The sequence below is a fragment of the Vipera berus genome (genome assembly GCF_964194415.1).
Source record: "Vipera berus genome assembly, chromosome: 1".
NCBI lineage: Eukaryota > Metazoa > Chordata > Lepidosauria > Squamata > Viperidae > Vipera > Vipera berus.
The window spans coordinates 52,323,037-52,344,256 of NC_138202.1; the positions used below are offsets into that span (position 1 = coordinate 52,323,037).

General features: G+C 40.1%; 1 protein-coding gene across 1 annotated transcript in view; it reads right to left on the reverse strand.

The window, feature by feature from the left end:
• Positions 1 to 21,220, reverse strand: part of TTLL5 (tubulin tyrosine ligase like 5) — a 145,993-nt gene that overhangs the window by 74,433 nt on the left and 50,340 nt on the right. The window contains exons 15-23 of the mRNA XM_081343313.1: positions 20,456 to 20,544; positions 16,735 to 16,776; positions 11,336 to 11,449; positions 10,167 to 10,258; positions 9,764 to 9,826; positions 8,203 to 8,241; positions 5,674 to 5,828; positions 5,090 to 5,399; positions 1,409 to 1,529 (exon numbers count right to left, since the gene is read on the reverse strand). Of these exons, the coding sequence (XP_081199439.1) occupies positions 1,409 to 1,529; positions 5,090 to 5,399; positions 5,674 to 5,828; positions 8,203 to 8,241; positions 9,764 to 9,826; positions 10,167 to 10,258; positions 11,336 to 11,449; positions 16,735 to 16,776; positions 20,456 to 20,544 (1,025 nt within the window). The remainder of the gene's footprint in view (positions 1 to 1,408; positions 1,530 to 5,089; positions 5,400 to 5,673; positions 5,829 to 8,202; positions 8,242 to 9,763; positions 9,827 to 10,166; positions 10,259 to 11,335; positions 11,450 to 16,734; positions 16,777 to 20,455; positions 20,545 to 21,220) is intronic.

Here is a 21,220-nt window from a genome sequence, read left to right on the forward strand (position 1 = left end):
CAAAGCTGGGCATGCTTTAAATGTGTCTTGGAAGAACTGCTCTAGAGCATGCGTGGTACCTCCCTTCTGCTCATTCAAGTCCTCTCTTTTTTGCAGGCTTCCATGATAGCCTGAAAAGACACAGCTGCTTTGAATTTCACATTGTTTCATAGATGTTTTAATTAGTCAATTCATTAAACCATCCTCTTTTCTTCTACTGTGTGGAACAACCGTCTAAATCAGGAATGTCCAACATCGGAAACTTTAAGACTTGTGGACTTCGCCATGGCTCATGGGGGAATTCTGGGATTTGAAGTCCACCCTTGTTCTAAATGTTTTTAAAGCATGTACAATGCTATTGTCTATTATTGCTGGAACTAACTACAGATAAAAAGCACAAATCTGAAGGGTAGCAGATTTCTGCATGTCATTTTGATTAGGTACAGTTTTGCCACCATTATTCATTACTTTTGCTCATGCTATCTTACTTTAAGGACATCATCATCATCATCATCATTTCTTCCTACTTTGTCACCAGATAATGGTGGAGAAGAAATACTCTCCCTAGAAAATAAATATTAAGCTGCCTGCTATGGTGTTTGATTTCAAATACATTCTGTCTCCAGTTTGGATTTACTTTTGGCCAGATGCCCTACTAAACATGTAAATGAACTGCTTCATAGCCAAACCATTACATTTCACAATTTACCTCTCATTAGCATTATATTAGATTGGTCTGAACTGTTACTCTAAATATTATTTTTCACAGCAGAGCAGACAAAGTAGCTCTTAGAAAGCCAGTTTTAATTTTCCACTTGGAAAGAGTGGGGTAACATTTTCCACTGAAGCAAACTGATTATTCCTTATTTCTTACATAAGGTTTCTAATCTTTGAGCTAGATTGCTTACTATGCACTGCCTGTTTTCACAAAGTCTCTATTTGGGCTAAGATGACAAAGACTAGAAATGTGGAGCAATCTCATTAAGTGCTCTAAATCCAGTATTTTATATAAAACACCCTAGGTGATTCTGTGATCGGGGGAAAATAGAAAAACAACTCAGAGATGTTATATACAGCGTTTAAGAAGAGGTAATCTGGAACTAAATGCAAAACAAATACAGCAATCTAAACTGGCTATCACTTCAGCCATGCTCTATTCAGCTAAACCTAATCTCTATCGGATTCCAAACACACTTCTATTTGTTCTGCACATCAATAAACTAGACAGGATCAAAGAGAGACATTCAAATTGTTTTAAATTACAGAGAAAGGTAAGATGTTTTAATATTGCAGATGGTTAAACGTTCAGCATTTCTGCTCAGCCCTAGCTGGGAGGAATCAGCTTCATACTGACTATGATTCAGGAATGCTGAGTAGGAACAGCTGGGTCCCTTTCTGACACGAACTGGGCAAGCAGACCATTTCTTACCATCTGCTCATCTTCCTTGGCAGCCCAGACTGGGTTGTGGACCTCATCACCAGCCTCTTTCATCAGACGCAGCTGGACACGCTGCAGGTAAGCAGAGAAAGCTCTGCGAGCCTGAACTTTGCTACAGAAGAGAGGTAAAGGGGGCCATGAAAATACAGCTTTTACTCTACAAGACCTTTGCCAATCATTATTAGCTGTTAAGAAGGGGATAAATATTTTAGAATCTGGATCAGCAAAGACAGTTTCATTGGAATCAAACTGGATAAATCCCATTAATCCAATAAAACTGGAGAACTGAATCACAGAGTTGCAAGTGAAAAGGATCAAATTTCTAAATTTCCAAACTGAAATTTCATACTGCCAAAACTTTCATTTCTCCAAAATAAATATGGAAGATAAATGCGAGTTTAAAACAGAAATTTTTTCTCTCAAACACAATCTCAGGGTGCAAAGTCCACATTGGCACTTTCTTGCATGTTCATGCAAATCAAGATGTTTGCTGCATATTAATTACCGTTTGAATACGGTGGGAATTATGGATGTTATTCAAACTAAGTGGAGAGGATAAGCTCTTAATACAATTTTCACTGCTCTTCGAAGAATGCTGGCCAAGAACATGACCATTAAAAAATTTCCCATGTTTTAATTTTGTATCCTCTATACTTCATTCTACAAATTAACTTTACACTGTCTCAACAAAATGAAGTTACATTAATGGCCAAAGCTTTTAATACCTCAGCAACCCAAACGTGTCAATTTACTTCTGTAAAATGCTGGCAATGTTTCTTCTCATTTGTCAATGGTTTATAAGAAATACTCCCCATCCCCATGTTGTCTTATCTAATGGGACCCAGGAGAAGAGTCTTTTCTGCTGGCCTTTGGAGCATCATACCCCTGATTGGTCCCAACCCTGCTGGCCTTCAAAAGACTCTAAAGTCATGGCTCTGTCAATGGGCATGTGGATCCCGTTATGGCTAGACAACTGTTATTGATTGACGCACTTACACTTGCACTTGACTTCTTATTACACTTTCTGGTTTTAATTTGATTCTAATCTATTTTAAATGAGTTGTTTTTACTGTATCTTGTTTGTTGAGTTTTTGGCTTGATTGTTTAATTACTCTATGTGAGCTGCCCAGAGTCACAAATGTGTGATGGGCAGCTATACAAAATAAATAAATTCTTGCTCTTATATTGTTCAGAATATACTAAGGGAACTAAACCAACTGCAATATCCATTCATGTGTTTTCACTTTTGCAGAGAATAGACATGCCAAATTATAAGGTGAGAATTCTATAACCTACAAACTGAAATTAAGAGATTCTAACTTTGCCAGACCAGATGATAGGAAACGGTTTTCTATACATAAAAGCTGTATCTATACTCATTCATCCTTTATTTCCATTAAAATTAATATGAAAACTTGCTGATTATTAACTTAAATCCCTTCAATTTCCATGTGACACAACTGCAAGTAATGTTAAATATGGCTCCAACTTGGAAGATAAATATATAAAAACACATGGGGGGTTATGATTGTCCAGTATCTTATACATTAGGATATATTTTTGATATAATATGTCAGCTGAAATATTTTTAATTTTCAATTTTAATGTAGCTGTCAAAACTTTTGAACAAGAAAAGTTTGTTGAATACTCTGGATGCTCACTTATCTTAGAAATGAATACCAAAATAGCAAGCAAAATCTATATTTAAATTGTGATTTTCCCCCAAAAAATCATACGAGACAAAAGTAAAGAGTTACAACAGTAATAGAAAGCGATATCTGATGCCAATATGGTATGAAATGCTGTCACAATAGTTTTAAATCCTAGAGAACGAAAAGCCTTTTCTAAATAAAATGCATTTGAATGAAAATCTGTTCAGGACAAATAAACTTTCTTCATATACAGTTGACTAAGCAGATTATATTAAATGTTAGAGAAAATGGCAGCAAGAAAAATATAATATCTCTAAATACAGAACATTTTAGAAACATCAAGTTAGTATGACACTGTCTTGCAAAAGTGACCAGAAGCACCTGGTAAATTTAAACAGTGCATGAAGGTAAGGCTTCAGAAATCAGCAATGGCAGATAGCTGCCAATTACCAGAACAATAAATCAATACCAACAAGCAACGATTAATTTTCAGGCTGAATTCCCATAGTGTAATGTTTCACCAGCAACTGCAGCTAGCATCTTAAGAAGCAGTGAATTGCTTTGTGGTGTAACTCTTGGCAGCTCACAGGCAACCAAGACTAGCTTGTATTTGAACCTGGCAAATTGATTTCTGATTACTCAGAGTCACAGGAGTCCAGGGAGGGAAAGGTGGTCCCTCATCTCCATCTGATCCATTTTGGAGAAATTTCAGTCAAACAAGTTCTTGATTAGCCTGTCCTGGAGTCAGGCTACTGATTGCTTCTTTGTGTAGGTCAGGGGTGTCAAACTGCCAGCCTGCAGGCCAGATGCATCATAGCGAAACCACGCCCACCCCATTGCTGGCAATGGCAAAAAAGTCGTGATATGTCACGACACGTCACGTGACGTTGCGAGTTTGACACCCCTGGTGTAGGTGGATTTCTGACTGGTCTAGGAAGCTGGAACACAACCATTCAGTCCCAATGCTCATCATTACTTGATTACCACCTGCTGTGATGGACTATATCACTGCCAGTAAATCACTACCAGTATAATTTTTACCATGTCCACCACTGCCATTGTGCACCTAGCATACTTACTAGCCTCCTGCTCCTTCAGATGTCTTGCTTCAGTTTGACCTACATGGTCACAACCAATCTTTGGTAGAAGTCAAAGGAATGCTGTGACCCTAATACAATTAGGTTCCAAACACTTTTTGGAGCTCAGGTATTGTTTTGTAAGAATTTTTTTTAAGTAGCTGCTTGATGATGCCTTCCAGAAATTTGCTACCATTGGCCCAACAGCTTGCCTAATAAGAAAGAATCTGGCAACACCTCATGAATTCAGTACCAAGTAAATCCCCTGTCAAAACAGTAAGGCAGGGGATGCTCAATTGTTCCATCAAAGGTGCCAGGGCATTTAGTTGGTAGTAAAGGATCTCCTGGTCACACCATCTCAATACCACTTTCAAGTCTCTGAACAATCACTAGTAAAATTGTTTACAACATACCTGTTCTTTGTTCTAAACTTAAAGTTACCTTAAGTCAGAAGAAATGTTTGGGGAAACCGGGGGCTTCAGTACTTGGACCAATGATGCAAAATAAAATGGACTGGACCTGAGTGTCTGGAGAATTTGAGATGGCTTGATTTTTAAAATATTTAGTACTATAATTTGGGGACTTTTATGCCTCAAAATAGTGAGAAACTGTGCTATTGATTTTCAGTAATAATGGCTGGAGGAGGTTATGAAGATAGAAAAAAAAACCGGATTTCAGAAGCTACTGATTACCTTTTCCTGCTTTTAAGTTCTAGTTAGTAGCTTTCAAAGAGGAAAACTGCTGGCAAAAACACGGGCAGCCACCCATGCGTCTTATACCACTATTTTCTATTACATTCCATATTTAGATATTAGAGACGTTTTACCACAACTCAGCTATTTTGTGTGTCACCTGCCACGTACCCCGGTGCAGCCAGCAATATAATACAAACAATGGAGGAATCACAAGCCTTTTAGCCAAATCAATCCCATGAACTCTCTTACCTTAGATTCCTGTTCTCTTGCAGAATCTGTAGCAAATTAAACGGAGGATCAGCATTCTTTGGCACCGGTTCCAGTTTCTCTTGAGGAGGCAGCCCTTCGTTTACAGGCTTCTCTTCAGGGTCCTTTGGTAATTTGACTTGGTGGGGGGGCTTCACCATCTCTGTCAACTGTGGCTTAAATTTCACTGGCATATTTCTGAGAGAGCGGACCGTTTCACCCTGGCATATTTCTAGTTCTTCATCTTCTATTTCCTCCTCTTCTTCACATTCTGTTTCTGACTTGAGGATAAAATCAGCTGATTGTGATGCACCTGTCAGAATCAGTATATTTCCAATTCTCAACATTTTAGCAAACTAATTTTGAAAAAAACAAACAAACAGGCTCTGATGTACGACACGCAGTACTTGCACATCTAAATGGGTAATAATGGATTATATAAGAGCGCTAGGTAAGCCAAATGGGAAATCTGTATGAACTTTTTTTTAAAAAAATCCAAAGATAGCATCTACACATATAAGATACTGTTTTGCTGCATTAAACCTTTATATCCACACTATAAGAAAATAAACAGGATGTGTATGTACCTGACAATCTTGACAATCTTCCTGGTCTCAGTTTGCCAAAACGTCGCTTTTGTTTTCGAACCTCTAGTGATAACAGTTTCCGCTCGTACAAAGCAGCATGAAGCTGAGCATTACAATCCACAATGTCCAGACCCAGTTCAGCAGCAAGAGCTAAACTGCAAAAATAGGAAGAGACAATTCTTCATGGCTTTTGTCCCAATGTCCAAAGACATCTAAATGATCTTCCCCTTTTGCCTATATTAGAGAAAAAAGGACTCAGTACATTGTCACTTCTGAAGCCACCAAAGCAGTTTGAACAAAGTTACCTGACTGTATCAAAAGTGAGACCTCAGCTTTCAAGAAAAATGAAACAAGATGTATTAAGGATTTGAAAAGCAAATCAACGCCTTTTAAAACCAAATGTTAAGGTGGCATTCTGCCACCCTCATTAAATCTTACTGGGCTGATAAAACAAAGAGGGCGGCAGTTTTGTGGACCACTTTCAAAATTATCAGTTCCCGGGAAATCCATCCACAATTCATAGTAGGAAACACAACTTATCTGGAAATCCCTACAAGAGAATACAATTGAAATAAAACTAGAGAAATTGTGGTGGCGCAATAGTAGTAGAGGGATGTTACTGAAAACTCGAGCTTGGAGGCATTAATGTTTATATTATGATCAAACATGCAAGTAGTTGTCTATTATAATCTCTTCCATAATTTACTATATTTTATTCTATTCTTCACAATATCAGTAAGATATAGATTCATATGAGGATTCCAGAAAAAGATTGGCAAGCCTTGCCTTCTATTCTTTTATATTAACAGGACAATAGCCAAGAATTAAGAAATTCTGCTGGAACAACCGAAAAGCTGATTTATATGTAATATTCTATAGTGTACCAGTTACCTTTATATGGCTATGTGGGATTAAAATCCATACCAATTAGATTTATTCCACTATTCCCAGTAGGGAGTAAAGGTCATATATTTATCCTGGTCAGCCATTTAAGCTCAAAATTGCTCTGTGAAGTAGGTAAGGCTGAAAAATCATTAATTGCCCAAGAATTGCCTATTGTTTAAGAATTCAGAGCACTGTATTCAAGGTCATCCTTAATTTTATCTTCACAACAAACCTATAAAGTGGGATGGCTGAGAGAAAAGAAATAGTCTAAAATCATCCAGAATATTCCATCATCTGAAAGGGATTTAAATGACCTCTTTCCTCCCATGTAAACACCAAATAGCTTCATGTGTTAGGTGATGGGAGTTATTGTGGGTTTGGTTTGTTATGATTTCAGAATCCAAATAAACTAATTTTAGTCTTGATATGAATTTTCTGCATTACCACTGGTAACCCTTCAGAAAATTATTTTTCAAAATGTATATGTTCACATGTTTATCTTAAAATTAATGCATGAGTAAAAAAAAGGTAAAGGTAAAGGTTCCCCCGCACATGCGTGCTAGTCGTTTCCGACTCTAGGGGCCGGTGCTCATCTCCGTTTCAAAGCTGAAGAGCCAGCGCTTGTCCGAGGACGTCTCCGTGGTCATGTGGCCGGCATGACTAGACGCCAAAGGCGCACGGAATGCTGTTACCTTCCCACCGTAGTGGTCCCTATTTTTCTACTTGCATTTTTACGTGCTTTCGAACTGCTAGGTTGGCAGAAGCTGGGACGAGTAACAGGCGCTCACTCTGTTACGCGGCACTCGGGATTCGACCCGCCAAACTGCCGACCTTCCGATCGACAAGCTCAGCGTCCTAACCCACTGAGCCACCGCGTCCCTGTAATGCATGAGTATCAAATGCCAAATATGAGGTAGAACTGTGCATAAAATACAATACAAAATAACTAAAAGCAATGCTAATTCAATGGAATATATGTAATATTGACACAAACTGGATGTAGTCTGATCTATTTATTCCTAATCCTACATAGGAAACCCAAGAAATGAACATTACAGAGTGAATACAAGTCAACTAGTTGATATTAGTCAACTTTAGCAACTCTTATTGTAGAAATCAAATAGTTGAGTACAAAGTTGTACAGTAATAATGGATTAAAGTAGCAAAAAGTGTCTGAGGTAGTTACAAGTATTCTACAAATTGTCATGCTTGTCTTGCCTTAGCCTCATCAGCAGTTATCAACCATATGTTGACAAAATGGGTCAAATGTTTAACTCAAGGAAGGAGTACCAATGGGCATTTACTCCCTTTATCCAAATGAAAATCACCAACCCAAAGATTACTAAAATACAAATCTGACCTGCTTACAATTGGAGCACATTTTTAATGCTAGCAGCTAAACAAATATTTAAATAGCTTGCAAAAAATAGATAAGATGAAAACCAAAGTTATATAATTAAGACCTCATGTATTTTGTCATTTTCCTCTGCCACATTTAAAATTGCATTTTGACAGTATATTTTAGGAAGGTTCTGGTCCAGAGTTCATGTACTACTCTTGACAGAGCTAAAATATTCATAAAGTCCTATTTATAAATTAATGAAGTCCTTTGCATGACATCAGAAGCCTCATTTCAAGTCTTACCGAGCTCGTCTAGGAACTGGCCCTTTCCTTGAACTTCCTCTATAAAGAAATAGAAGTGATTATGTTAGTTATAAGACAGGTTTATCTCAAAGCACAATTAATCTATAAAAATACCGTTAGAAAAACTATACTGTTTAATAAACATCGCAGCTTAGGTTAAATTAAAGACAATTAGCATTGTCTTGCTAGATCAGAATAATGTCCATGTTGTGCTTTTAAAAACAGCAAATGCACAAACCGAAAGCTCACAGTAGATTCACGATGATGCCCAAGTCTACTATTGCAGGGGGAAAATGGCAAGAGAGAATTCATGTCCTGCTTTGAGCACCTAAAAAATTTGATAGACCACTGTGAGAAACAAAATGCTGGACTAAGATGTGCCTTGTTCTAGCAGAGCTGCTCTTACATTCCTACCCATTCTTCATCCCAAGGATTCACAAACATATCCCTTGCATTTCCACTGTCAATATACATAATCATTGATAGATCTGCGCTCTATTAATTTGCTGAATAATTTCAATGTGAGCACAACAGTCAGTACATGGGTGCAACTGCCAAATCCATATACTCAGCAACTATCTTGAGTGTCAAATCTTTACTGGGCAGAATCATTATGGTTAACAAAAATATTTTTTAAAATAAAATAAAGCAGCAATTAGGTATTTAGTGGTTTTTGGAACACTGCTTGGTTCCTGGCTTACTACTGCTGAGGATGAAGTGGGTGACAATATCATAAAAAAGTTACATAATGATTCCATAAGGTTCAAAAATGTGAAAAATAAATAAATAAAAATAAGTACATATCCCTTCCCTCAGGATAGCCACAGGAGTTATTTCTAAAAGAAGAGTTGGCACTACTGTCTAGGTATAGTGAGTAAGAAAAGAAATTGGGACAAGGGAATCAGTTTTTAGTTTTTTAAATTGATTTTTGATAGCTGCATAAAGTGACAAAGGGTGTGATTAATCAATTATTGCTTTTTTAAAAAAAATCATTTTGCCCATATCTGCCTATTTGCAGATGCTCATAATTGCAGATTTTTTAAAAATCTCCTGCTGAGCATTATTTTGTGTCTCATGCAACATTTTATTTTTTTATTTTTTTATTTTAATCCCATTTATATCCCGCCCTTCTCCAAAGACTCAGGGCGGCTTACAATCTAAGCACAAATCAAATGTGCTTAGCAAAAGCCTTCATTCTATGTATATGCCTGCTTATTAGGGCTTTCGCCCCCCACAAGCGGCATTATTACAAAGTCAGCTTATTGCCCCCAACAATCTGGGTCCTCATTTTACCTACCTCGGAAGGATGGAAGGCTGAGTCAACCTTGAGCCTGGTGGGATGCGAACCTGCAATAATTGCAGGCAGCTGGTGTTACTTAAGGAGGCATTAGCCCATTGCTCCACCAAGGCTCTTCATTATATTTTAGGTATAATGCCGCACGTGCATTCATTGCGTGAACCTACTGAGCTGCGCTTGTATTTCAAAGAATTACTGCCACCACGCTGCATCTCCTACAAAAGGAGCCTCACCGTAAATGTTACACTATAACAATTTTCCTACCTTTCTTGGAAAAGACGAGTAGCCAGCATATAGTTCATTGTTGTCTTATGTTCCAGAAAAGGCCTAAGATACCAAGAGTAAGAAAGTTCACCATGAAAAAGAAAAGTATTGGAACAGAAAAAAATATCAAAAGTTATTATAAAAAACAAGAAGGGAAGAAAAGCCTACATTATAAGTTTGGAAGGAGGAATACCCAAACAAGTAAGGATGTCATAGTATCTACTAATGGAAAATATTGATCACAGAGAAAGATACAATCAGTAAGCTTTTATTCTACTGCAATGCTTTTGAAATATGGAAAACAATGGAAAAATAGGGGAAAAACTGCATTTATATCTATTACTTCCTAAATGTATTCTACAAAGTCCAAGAAAACAGAAATGATTTCTTAGGTTTTTCTTACCCGTAAACATCCCAAGTTAATGGTGTAGGGAATACACGAATGAACCCCCCTCTTCTGTCATATTCATCCTTCACTCGGCGCAACACTTTTATCTAAATTCAGAAGGAAGGGTAGAAGTCACTAGGGCAAAAAATGTTAAGCTCAGGAAAGAATCTCATTTCACAGAAAGCTGAGATTCCTCAGCATATGCCAAAGTATATAAACGTAACACTTGTGAATAAACAACCACCTAGTTATAGCACCGATTTTAACACTTCCAATGTAGAGTGTAGATACTTTGTTCTTTTGACATTTGCTGTCCACTCTACTTCCAAGAGGTCAGTCTGACAAAGATATCTAGTTATCAAACACATCAAGCAAAAAGTATTCTTCTTCTTTCCCTTTTACAAATACTTATATGCAATGAGTGAATACAGTAGGTTCTTTTTTCAAACAGCCACTGCTGGACCCAACAGTACTGGACAATTTCTATCTAATTGGTCACAGTACTTACACAAACTCACTGATCACACTTGTCAATGACTTCTGGAAGAGATGGGAGGCTGTGGTGCAATTGTCCTCCCCCCCCCCTTTCATTTCTTGGTGGCATTCCATGCCACTAATCAGGTTATTTCTTCTGGACTGGCTATGGGGATTAGGAGTGAGGGCATGTGGTTCTCTTTTCTCTGTAGTAGGTTCCAGTGAATGTTGGTATTGGAGACGTTGGTAATCTCTGACATGTGGGTCCCATAGGTCTTGATGCTCTCTAAGATATGATCTGTCTCCTGCAATTTCTCCCAATGCTGCATGATCGTACAGAGTTGACATTGTGTTTTATAGGAACCAAGACTCAGGTCTCCTTGTTGCAACATCTGCCTTGTGAAAAAGTGCATGTGCGCATATGCACACAGGCGCACATGCAAGATTTGCACAGTCTCCACCCTGGCCTCATTTAAACATGTCTTACAAACTGTCTCATGTTTTGGATTAGAGTGTGTGGTACGCTTCTAATGGGGAACTTTTGTGTCCAGGTTATGTTTTATTGCTCTCTCTGAACAATTAACATTCTTTTTTAATTTGTTATATTGTTTTGCATCTGTTTTTAACATTGGACATTGCCCAGAGTATTTAATGGAGTTGTTTGGTCTTAACAGTAGAACTCTGATAATTAAATAAATGATTTGTTTTACCTCTTCCATGGACAGGCCCAGCATGGAGCCAACATGCCTTCCTGCAACTTTCTCTTTTGCAGAAGGAATAAGGTTTTTCATCTCAGCATCGCTGGCAGAGAGGGGCCGGGAACGCTGTAGGATCACAGTAAGAAGTCAGTTTTGGCCTTTTTTCCCCCTCCTGATTTTATTCCAATTATTTAAATAGATTTCAAATGCCAAAAGCATTTGGCTAACAAAGAGTAATAAGAACAACACTTGCCAGGCACTGAAGCCAGAAATTATGCGAAAGTCAGAAGGATCCAAAGGCACAAATGCCAGGTTTCATACTCCTTGCCTCCACGCCCCATTAGAAACCAAAGCCAAACTTTATATTCTCAGTGTTTGATACACACCCCAAAGCAAGAGCCAGCACTGATGATTTCTGACTCTATAGGCAAAGCATTCTTGTAACTTTGCCTATGACCAACATTCTCAGTTCCCATTTGATTTTCTATTACTAGAATCAATGATTTTGGAGACCATAAACTCCTAAAGAAACAGTTCTAAACAAAATAATACACAACAAAAGATCAATTAAAAATGAAAAAGCAAATAATAATAATTACAACACACAATAAATAGAAGAAAAGTCAGCAATGAGAAAGCATTCTAAGATCTAGAAAAGTTGAATGTTCCCAAACTCCAAAGAAATGTCACCAAGAGGGCAAATTTAATTTCTGGTGGAGTCTAATCCATGTTCCAATTTTTTTCTGTCGGAGAAAGAACACTTTCTGTCCTTAGCCCTTGGTCATCTCAAAAAATCAAGCACCACCAGCAGTTTCTCCTAGAACGGTCTCCTGAGGAGGAGACTGAGGTTGGAGCAACCAATCTTGCAGATTCCTTGGCACTAACTCATTAAGTCAAGATTTGATTAACTTTGATTAACACCCAGAAATCTTTCGGTAACCAACACAGAGCATACACAATAACATAATATGTTAATAACAATACTGGCTGGTTAACATGTAGACCACTACATTTGAACCAATTACAGGTTCTGGGTGGGTTTCAAAGGCAGTCCTAAGTACAGTGTATTGTAGAAATCTAAACTGAGATAACAAGGCTATGAGTAACTCCTCCAAATTCAGGAAAGTGCAACAACTGGTGCATTAATCAGAGCTAAGGAAAGGTACACATGGCAGTGGCCTTCAACTACCCATCTAGCATGAGTCCATGAGTGCAGGACGCCGCCACCCTCTCATAGATCTGGTCCCTTAGGGCCGTGGTGGCGAACCTATGGCACACATGCCACAGGCAGCACGCAGAGCCGTCCTTGTGGGCATGCGCGTCATTGCCACAGAGGGATGCAGGGCCAGGCTCCTTCCTTCCCCCTCTCCACACATGCGGAGTTCAGGAACAGCTGCGAGAGCTAGGCGGGGTAAGGGAACCTATAAAAAGAGCAGCTTTGGCGGGAGAGTGAGTGGCCTTTGGAAGCGACCAGTTTCAAATCATTTAACAACCTCGCCTGCCTCACCTTCCCTCTGTCTTGGTCAGGCTGGGCTGCTCGGGGGGGTAAGCTGGGGTGGGTGCAGGAGGGTGGGGGTCATCAGGTCCTGGTTGGGGGAAGGTGAGGGGGTCTGGCTGGGGGGGGCGGGAGGGCCAGGACGCCTCAGCAGAGGAAAGCCGCCCCCCGCCGGCTGAGCCTCTCATCCACACTGCAGTCACCTAGGATTTCACAGAAGGGGCACTGGGCAGGGGGCAGCCAGCAGGGGGTAATAGAGCCACCATCTCCCGCAGTACAGCCCCATCAGCGTGGGCGGAGACGGCCCCGGGACAGCCGGAAAGGAGCCCTCACCTGGTGCGGGCCCTGTCTACACGGTGGCTGTGAGGGGGGCAGCGGCGGCTGCTCCTCCTGCTACTCTGAGCCCCTTGACTGGCCAAAGACACAGGGAAGCAGGAGGCAGTGGCGGTGATCCCTGCATCAAGTCTGGCCGGCAGCAGATCTGGAACTGTGCCGCCCATCCTTGGGCTGGTGGAGGCAGCAGTGGGGGAAGGCGAGCTGTGACACACACACACCCCTCTCCGGAGACGGCCCCAGGATGGCCAGAAGGAAGCCCGGTGCGCAAGATTCGCTGCCTCATCGGGCTGCCAGCGAGCAGGCGAGGCAGCTCCAGACCCCCGGCTCCCCCTCCACCTCCTCCTGCTTCTCTGCATGGTTGACCAGTCGGAGCAGCAGCAGAAGAACAGCCCTGTCAGAGCTGTTGAGTGGATGGGCCCAGGCCGGGCAAGGGCTTCCTTTCGGCTGTCCCAGGGCCATCTCCACCCATGCCGATGGGTCTCCATGGCCAGTTTGCCATTATGCAGGATAGCCAGCATGCTGGGGCTGCTGATGGACACCATCGGCCCCCATGCGCTCGCTGGGCTGTGTGTGCGGGGGTCAATGGTATCAGCAGATCCGGAAGCGAAGCTGTGCCGCCCATCCTCGTGCTGGTGGGGGCAGCGGCGGCAGAAGGCGGGATCTGGTATGCACCCAACCTTTGCTGCTGCTGCTCCACATTGTCCCCTGTGGGCCTCCGGGAAGTGCTTGTGGGACGATGTGGGGTGGCAGCGGGGAGGAGTGGGCATGCGCCACAGCTCACCTTCCCCCACTACTGCCTCCATAAGCGCGAGGATGGGCGGCACAGCTTCGCTTCCAGATTTGCTGCTGGCCAGACTTGGCGATGCAGCGATCACTGCCACCGCCTCCTGCTTCCCTGTGTCATTGGCCGGTCAAGGGGCTCAGAGCAGCAGGAGGAGCAGCAGCCCCCGCCCCCCTCAGAGCCACCGTGTAGACAGGGCCCGCACCAGGTGAAGGCTCCTTTCTGGATGTCCCAGGGCTGTCTCCATCCACGCTGATGGGCTGCACTTCACCCACGCCGTTGGGGCTGCCAAGATGCAGAACAGCCAGCAGGCTTTGGCTGCTGATGGACACTGTCACCCCCCATGTGCTCGCTGGCCTCTGTGTTGGGGGGCCAATGGTGTCAGGCAGCAGCTGTTCCGGCCCCTGCCTCGCCTTGCCTTGCCCTGCGGCAATTGGCACACCCACCCTGCCTTGTCTCGCCTCACCCTGCAGGATGAGTCTCCGGCCCATCACCCCACCCGCCAGAGACCCCCTGGATCTCCCCCAACCCTACACGGCCCCCACAGGCATCCCTCCCCACGAGCATCATCGAGGCGGCCACACCCACTGCAGGAAGGCCCACCCAGTTGTCTGTGACCACCGTGGCCACACCCACCGTCATCCACGCCCACCCGGCACCCAGCAATAAATAAATGGGTTTTGGGTTGCAGTTTGGGCACTCGGTCTCTAAAAGGTTCGCCATCACTGCCTTAGCGGAAATGCTTGTTAAGAATCAACAATGAAATTGACAGAAAACTCTTGATATACTGACTTTAGCTCATCTTACAGCCCTGTCATTGGCTAATTTATAATCTTTATTAAACATTTTCATTTCAGAAACATCTTGGAAATATATTTTATTTTGCATTTGCACTGAAGGGATTCACAGTACAAAAAAAATCCAAAGTACACATTATATATACAAAAATTACATATTTTATACAATCCTGCAATTTAGCTTGACCATAACCACCAAGCAAGTCATGAGAAGAGTCTGATAAATTTGCTTCTTATGTGTCTTCTATTACCCAATGCATTCTTGTATCTCCAGGAATCTGTCCATCTTTTTCTCCTGAAATGCATGAAATGTACTGTTCTGTACCTGACACTTCCAACATGTTGAGAAAATAGTTGTAGCCAACAGAAACATTTAATATTGTTTTCGGCCACAAAGTGCACAGTACACAGACAGGTTCCCAGTGTGGCACTTAACAGTCTCTATTGCAAGAGTGAGAAGTAGTTTTCCTAACTTTAGAATCTGGCAAGAACATGAGCTGCATTCAGTGGAACATTCCCTTTCTTTGCTTAGGAACTGGGGCATTGAAAACACTGTCCGATCCTCAGATTAGAACAGAGAAAGTAAAAAGGACTTCTTGTTGCAAGTATCTTGAGAAGAACCACAGTTCCAAACTATGTTCCTATTAATGAGGCACAACTGTCATTCTGACATGTGACAGTTGCCCTTCCTCTTATTTCCTGTTGGTTCCCAAAAGCAGTTATTTCCAGAACTATTAGAAAAAAATGCATCTGTCAGAAATTGAATAAAGAGTAAGATTCAATGAAGTTTTTTTTTAATTCCATTTATATCCCGCCCTTCTCTGAAGACTCAGGGCGGCTTACAAACTTAGCAGTAGCCTTCATTCTATGTATATGCCTGCTTATTAGGGCTTTCACACACACCCCCAAGCGGCATTATTATAAAGTCAGCTTAATTGCCCCCAACAATCTGGGTCTTGTACTTGTTAATCCTTCTGGAAAGAGAATTATCAAAGTTTTCAATACTTGATCTGTTATCTTTGGGCAGACTATTGTTATATAAAGTTATAATTGTATTTCTTTTTCTTTTCTTTTCTTTTTTTTTTACTTATAGGACTTAACATAAAGGAGCTTGCCAGATTAATTCCAAGGTCCATTTAGCTTAGAGCGCCTTCCCATTAATACAACAAACAATATAACCCATGCAGCTAGTTCAAATATGGATTTCTTCTTCTTTTCAAAGAAAATTGAAAGATGATCAACAGTTTTTTTCCTCTTGGGAAAGACAGGCTTGGATTATTGGATTCCTACTGTTTTAGTTTTCCTTAGATTCTTGAATGTTTGCTGTGCTTTAGTTTTCCTTAGATTCTTGAATGTTTGCGGTGTCCTTTATGCCACTGCCACTACAATACTAAATTGTCTTCAAGATTAATATTTCTTTTCTTATTACCTCCAGGTTGGTGTTCTCAGTGTAGCATTGCACCAATTTTCTTTTTACATATGCATTTTTCTGTGTTTCAGGAATATTGGTAATCTTTATAAGTACTACCATGCTTGCGCACAATCTTGTTTAATCTCAAAAACAGGATTTATCAAGCATAAGTAGCACTCATAGAAGAAGTATTAAAGGAGGACAGACAAACAGACACATTCATAGTAGTGACGGAATCTAACAACAGAAAATGAAAAGAAAATACAGGATATAAAAATCCTTTATAGGATGTGTTGTATACACCATCCATATTCCTATATTTAACAAAATTGTAGAAACTAGGTGAATCTAGAATCTAGGATTATCTTTCACACAAAGATTATTTCCAAAAAAATGTCATATTTCCATAATTAATCACAGTCTTGGACATGTTGCCATTAGAAAAACATTTTTATTCTTGTCCATTAGCCTCTTTACCACAACTATTCGCATCACTTTAAAGATTACTGCAAAAATATTTCTTTAAAAATGCAAAGTACACTGATTAAATTTCTAAACGATGAATGAAGCAATATAGAGCCCAATATTTACCAATTTGGCATTTGATGATCGAGACTGTGCAGAGACAGGGCGCTATAAAATAAAAAAGAATAAAGATTTCATGTTCTCTTTCAAAATTACCAATTTTCTAAATTAGAGTTCATTTCTGATGTACATAAAAATGTACCCCATTTTTGCTTCATCCTCCAATTCACATCTAAAATATTTCATTTAAGAAATATAGAACCCACATATACAAAGCATATGGCACCAAATTCGAAGTTCCCCACAGGCTAAAAGATGGTAAAAGAGGACCATCCCTTGGACAAGGCCATTTCATGGATGGAATCCCCTCCGCCCCCTTTAATTTAGTGTGTTTGCCTGAGACTCTTGTCATATTAGCAGGGAAGGGCAAAGGAGTAATAGGTAAAGCTGACAGGTAAGGAGAGAAGAGATCAGGCATTTTGTGCCTGTCTCCTCTTCTGGTTCTTCTTTCATTCCAGATAACTAACTATACTAGTCTGCCCTCTGGGATGTTGGCACTGTTTTTAAATGTCAGGCTGATAAATGAATAAGATCGTTCTCATCTATGATTCGATTATGGATGAAAGAAGCACTTGGCTTTATATACTGTAGCTGCATGGCTTGGAGATTTGTGAGATGATTCTTGAACAAACCAGAAGATCAAATACAGTAAACAGATGCTTACTGAAATTCCATTTTTCTTTCCAGTCTTCCTGTCCATTTTAATACCAATGTATGTTGCTTTTTCTGATGCTGGGCGCTAAGGAGATAAATGTATTCTGATGATATATCATCTCTTCAGGTACTCAGCAATCCTCATGTCTAAGGATGATCCTGGATTGGGTGCCAAGACTTCTAAAATGATGATTCTAGGGGATTAAAATAGCCATGCCATATACAAGTCGGGAGTTGCTCAGGGTTTCATGGTGGCAATGTGGCAAGGGACATTTTTCAATCCATTTGCTTTTTGTTTTGTTTGTTTTTTTATTGGTCACAAGCATTGGAATCTGAAGCTGAAGAATTTATTTTTGTCAGAGTTTGACCACTTCTTGTTGAGATTCAGACTTCAGATAAATATTCCTTTCTGCATCTGCAAAGAACAACAGATTCCAGAGGGTTTTGAAAGTTTTCCTGGCGTTTTACCTGGGTGCTTTGAGGTTAGAACCCAGGGGAGACTTATCAAATAAATGAACCAGGCAGTTTTCACAATTGCTGCTGAGCATCCTTTGTCACTGTGCAGATGCCCTTCAAAAAGGTGGTATGCAGGCACCTGAAGATAATAAAACGATAAAACGAGCTGGTAAACATCTGGAATGCAAGTGGAGGAAAACTCATCCTATATCTGATTGAATGCTAAGAAGAGTTCATTACTGACCCTACTCTGTGATGATAACGAAGGTGAAGAGGTAATTTTTCTCCTCCTAGATAACTTTGGGGAGAATCTGTCCAAGTTAGATTTGACTTGAACAGCTCTGCGTTGTTTCTAGTTTTACCTGGAGGCTATCTCCAAAAGGTAATGCTGGGGGACTATTGCTCAGTCCCACAGCATTTATATTTATTGGGTTTTTCAGTATTATATTCTATTCCCAATTGTATTTGACATATAAGGCTGCTGACTGAGGTCATTCTGAAATATGAAGTGGTATCATCAGTATGCTGACAACATACAGGCCTCTTTCTTGCTTTTATAAATGCCAGGAAAAATAGTGGAAATGCGGAATCAGCGCTTGGACTGGATGAGGGCAAAAAAACTGAAGCTCCATCTAGAGAAGACAGAAGTGCTTGTAATGGATGATGTGCCTGCCCAGGAGAGTTCTGAGATGGATTGCTTTCCTCCTAAAGGATCGAGTTTTAGTTGGGAGGGCGTCTATATCCAACTTTGTCATTAAAATACACAATTGTCCTCTGTGGAGTGATGCACCTTAGGCCAATGTACGATGGCTATTCTGCAATAATCCATGCCTTGGAACTATCCTGCAATGAGGTATTCATGAGGTTTCTTGAAGACGGTCTAAAGAAACATCAATTATATAAACAATATTGCAGAAGACTGCTACATTATAAACCAGCTTAATACAACTTTTATTTGCTTTTAGGATCTGGTATTAACTTATTAGGATTTTGATAGTTTGGGAGCACTGTACTGAGAAATCTGTTTGCATATCTTTTCATACCCCAAACTCAATTTTGAAGGCTTTCAGTATTCTCCATAGCAAGCCTCCTGTGTCATGGAGCCAGCCCTCTAGAAAAACATTCTCCCTGAGATAAGTATGACCCAAACCCTTGATTTTTCTTCCAGGCCTTCAGCTAGGATGGTGGTGGGTTCCTTATAGAATTGTTTATTGGATTTTATTTTTTTCCCTTTCTGGTTATTTCTATTTCATTGTTTTACACTACCTTATGCATGTACTCAGAGTTGCAGAGTCAAGCAGTCTATAAATCAAATAAGTTAGCCAGTTTCTATGGAGAAGGTTCTAATGCTGGGAAAAGGTGGAAGGAAAAACACTGATCAGCAGCAAGTTGGATTGACTCAGTTAAAGTGCAAGGGATGGAAGACTTGAAGGATGAGGTTAGGGACAGACAGTCATGGAGAAAATCCACCTATGTAACTGCTAAGAGTTGACACTGACTTCATAGTATAGAATTAATCAAAAGTAAGTGGGCAAATAAATGAATACATAAATAAATGACGAGTGGCTACCTGGAGGCAAGTCTTTTCAGTATTAGCCCTCCATACAGTATAACTAGCATTGACTGTATTACTTTTTTCAGCACCAGGCAAAAGTATTTAATTCTCCCAGACATTTTAATAAATCAAGGTTAATTTTAACTTCTATAAAAGGTAAAGGTTCCCCCGCACATGCATGCTAAATCTCATTATACTTTAATTATCAAGTTTTGTTGTGTATTTTAATTGTTGAGAATTGTATTGTTTAATTTTAATGGATTGTAAACTGCTCAGAGAGGGCCTAGTTAGCATACATAATGAATGTAATGTATAATGTATGTAATAAATAATACTACTTTCTTTTACAGGTTCATATGATAGCTGACGGTGAATTCTGGGTTACCAATAGTATTTGGAAACATTTGAAACCCTCAGAAATTAACAAAAGGCAATTTAATTTAAATCACAAATTATGTTCAGACTTTGGGAAACATAAAAGACTTCACACTGCCTTGCAGCGCTAAACAAGCAGACAGTAGATGGCAGCAATTATGGTGCTAGTATCATTTTACATAGTATGAAACACAGTAGAAATCAAGACTCACTAGGGATAAGGGGCGTTCCTTTACAAAAATTCTGTGCCCTATATTTCCCACTGGGACACATTCGATTAAGACTCTCCCCTGACACCCCTCCCATACAAAATTGAATCCAGGCCTCTATTACACCCAAGCCCATGTGACCAACTCTGCTACGCAGTGTGTTAACTTCTCTGCTTACCTTGACTCTTCTTCCCTCCCTCTTAAATGTCATAAATATTAAGAGCACCAAAATAAAGAAGTAATAATACTCTCTCAGATGCACAAAGGACTTCTAGAGAGCACTTTACTTCCCAATAGTGCAGAAACTATGCCTGACTAAAGTTTTAAGAAAAGAGATATTCTATTTTATAGAACAGTTTAAAAATAGAAAGGAAAATGGTCAGAGGAGAAAAAGTATAGAAAGATCTTCGAGCAAATATAATTCATTTTTTTAAATAATGACAGCAAAGGAGCATTGTTTTAACTTTTCTCTCCTTACTTGAGTTTTTTGGTATGGATTTCTCCTTGTCTCAGAGGAGTAATAAGATGTCCGATTTAACCGCTGACCTGGATCCTGACAAACAAAGCCTTGGAGACAGGAAGGGAGGAAGACATGTCACACAAAGAACATCTAACTATGGATCAATTCCCTTGAGAGCATCAATGTACCACCTAAACACTAAGGCTATCACAGATGTTTCCCAGGGCCCTGCTTAATTAAAGGTATTGCTGAGTAAAAGAAATGGGTCCCCTCTGCAGAAACTACAGGTAGTCCTTGACCTATGACCACAGTTGAGCCCAAAATTTCTAACAAATTTCTAACAAGCAAAGTTAATGCACCCCATTAACTTTGCTTGTTAGAAGGTCGCAAAAGATGATCACATGACCTCGGGAAAACAGCAACTGTCATAAATATGAACCAGTTGTCAAGCATCTGAATTTTGACTATGTGATCATGGGGATCCTGCAAAGGTTGTAAGTGTGAAACACAGTCATAAGTCACTTTTTTCATTTCCGTTGCAACTTTGAATGGTCACTAAATGTACGTCAAGGACTACCTATATGTCACTATTACATTTACATTATAACAAATAACATTTATTCTCTAAAGTTAAGCATGAAAAGAACTCTTACGTTGAGCTGTGAAATACAAAAAGGAGAAACTAGACCACAGGTAGGCAACCTCGGCTCTTTATGACTCAGGAATTCTGGGAGTTGAAGTCCATGAGTCATAAAAGAGCCGAGGTTGCCTACCCCTGAACTA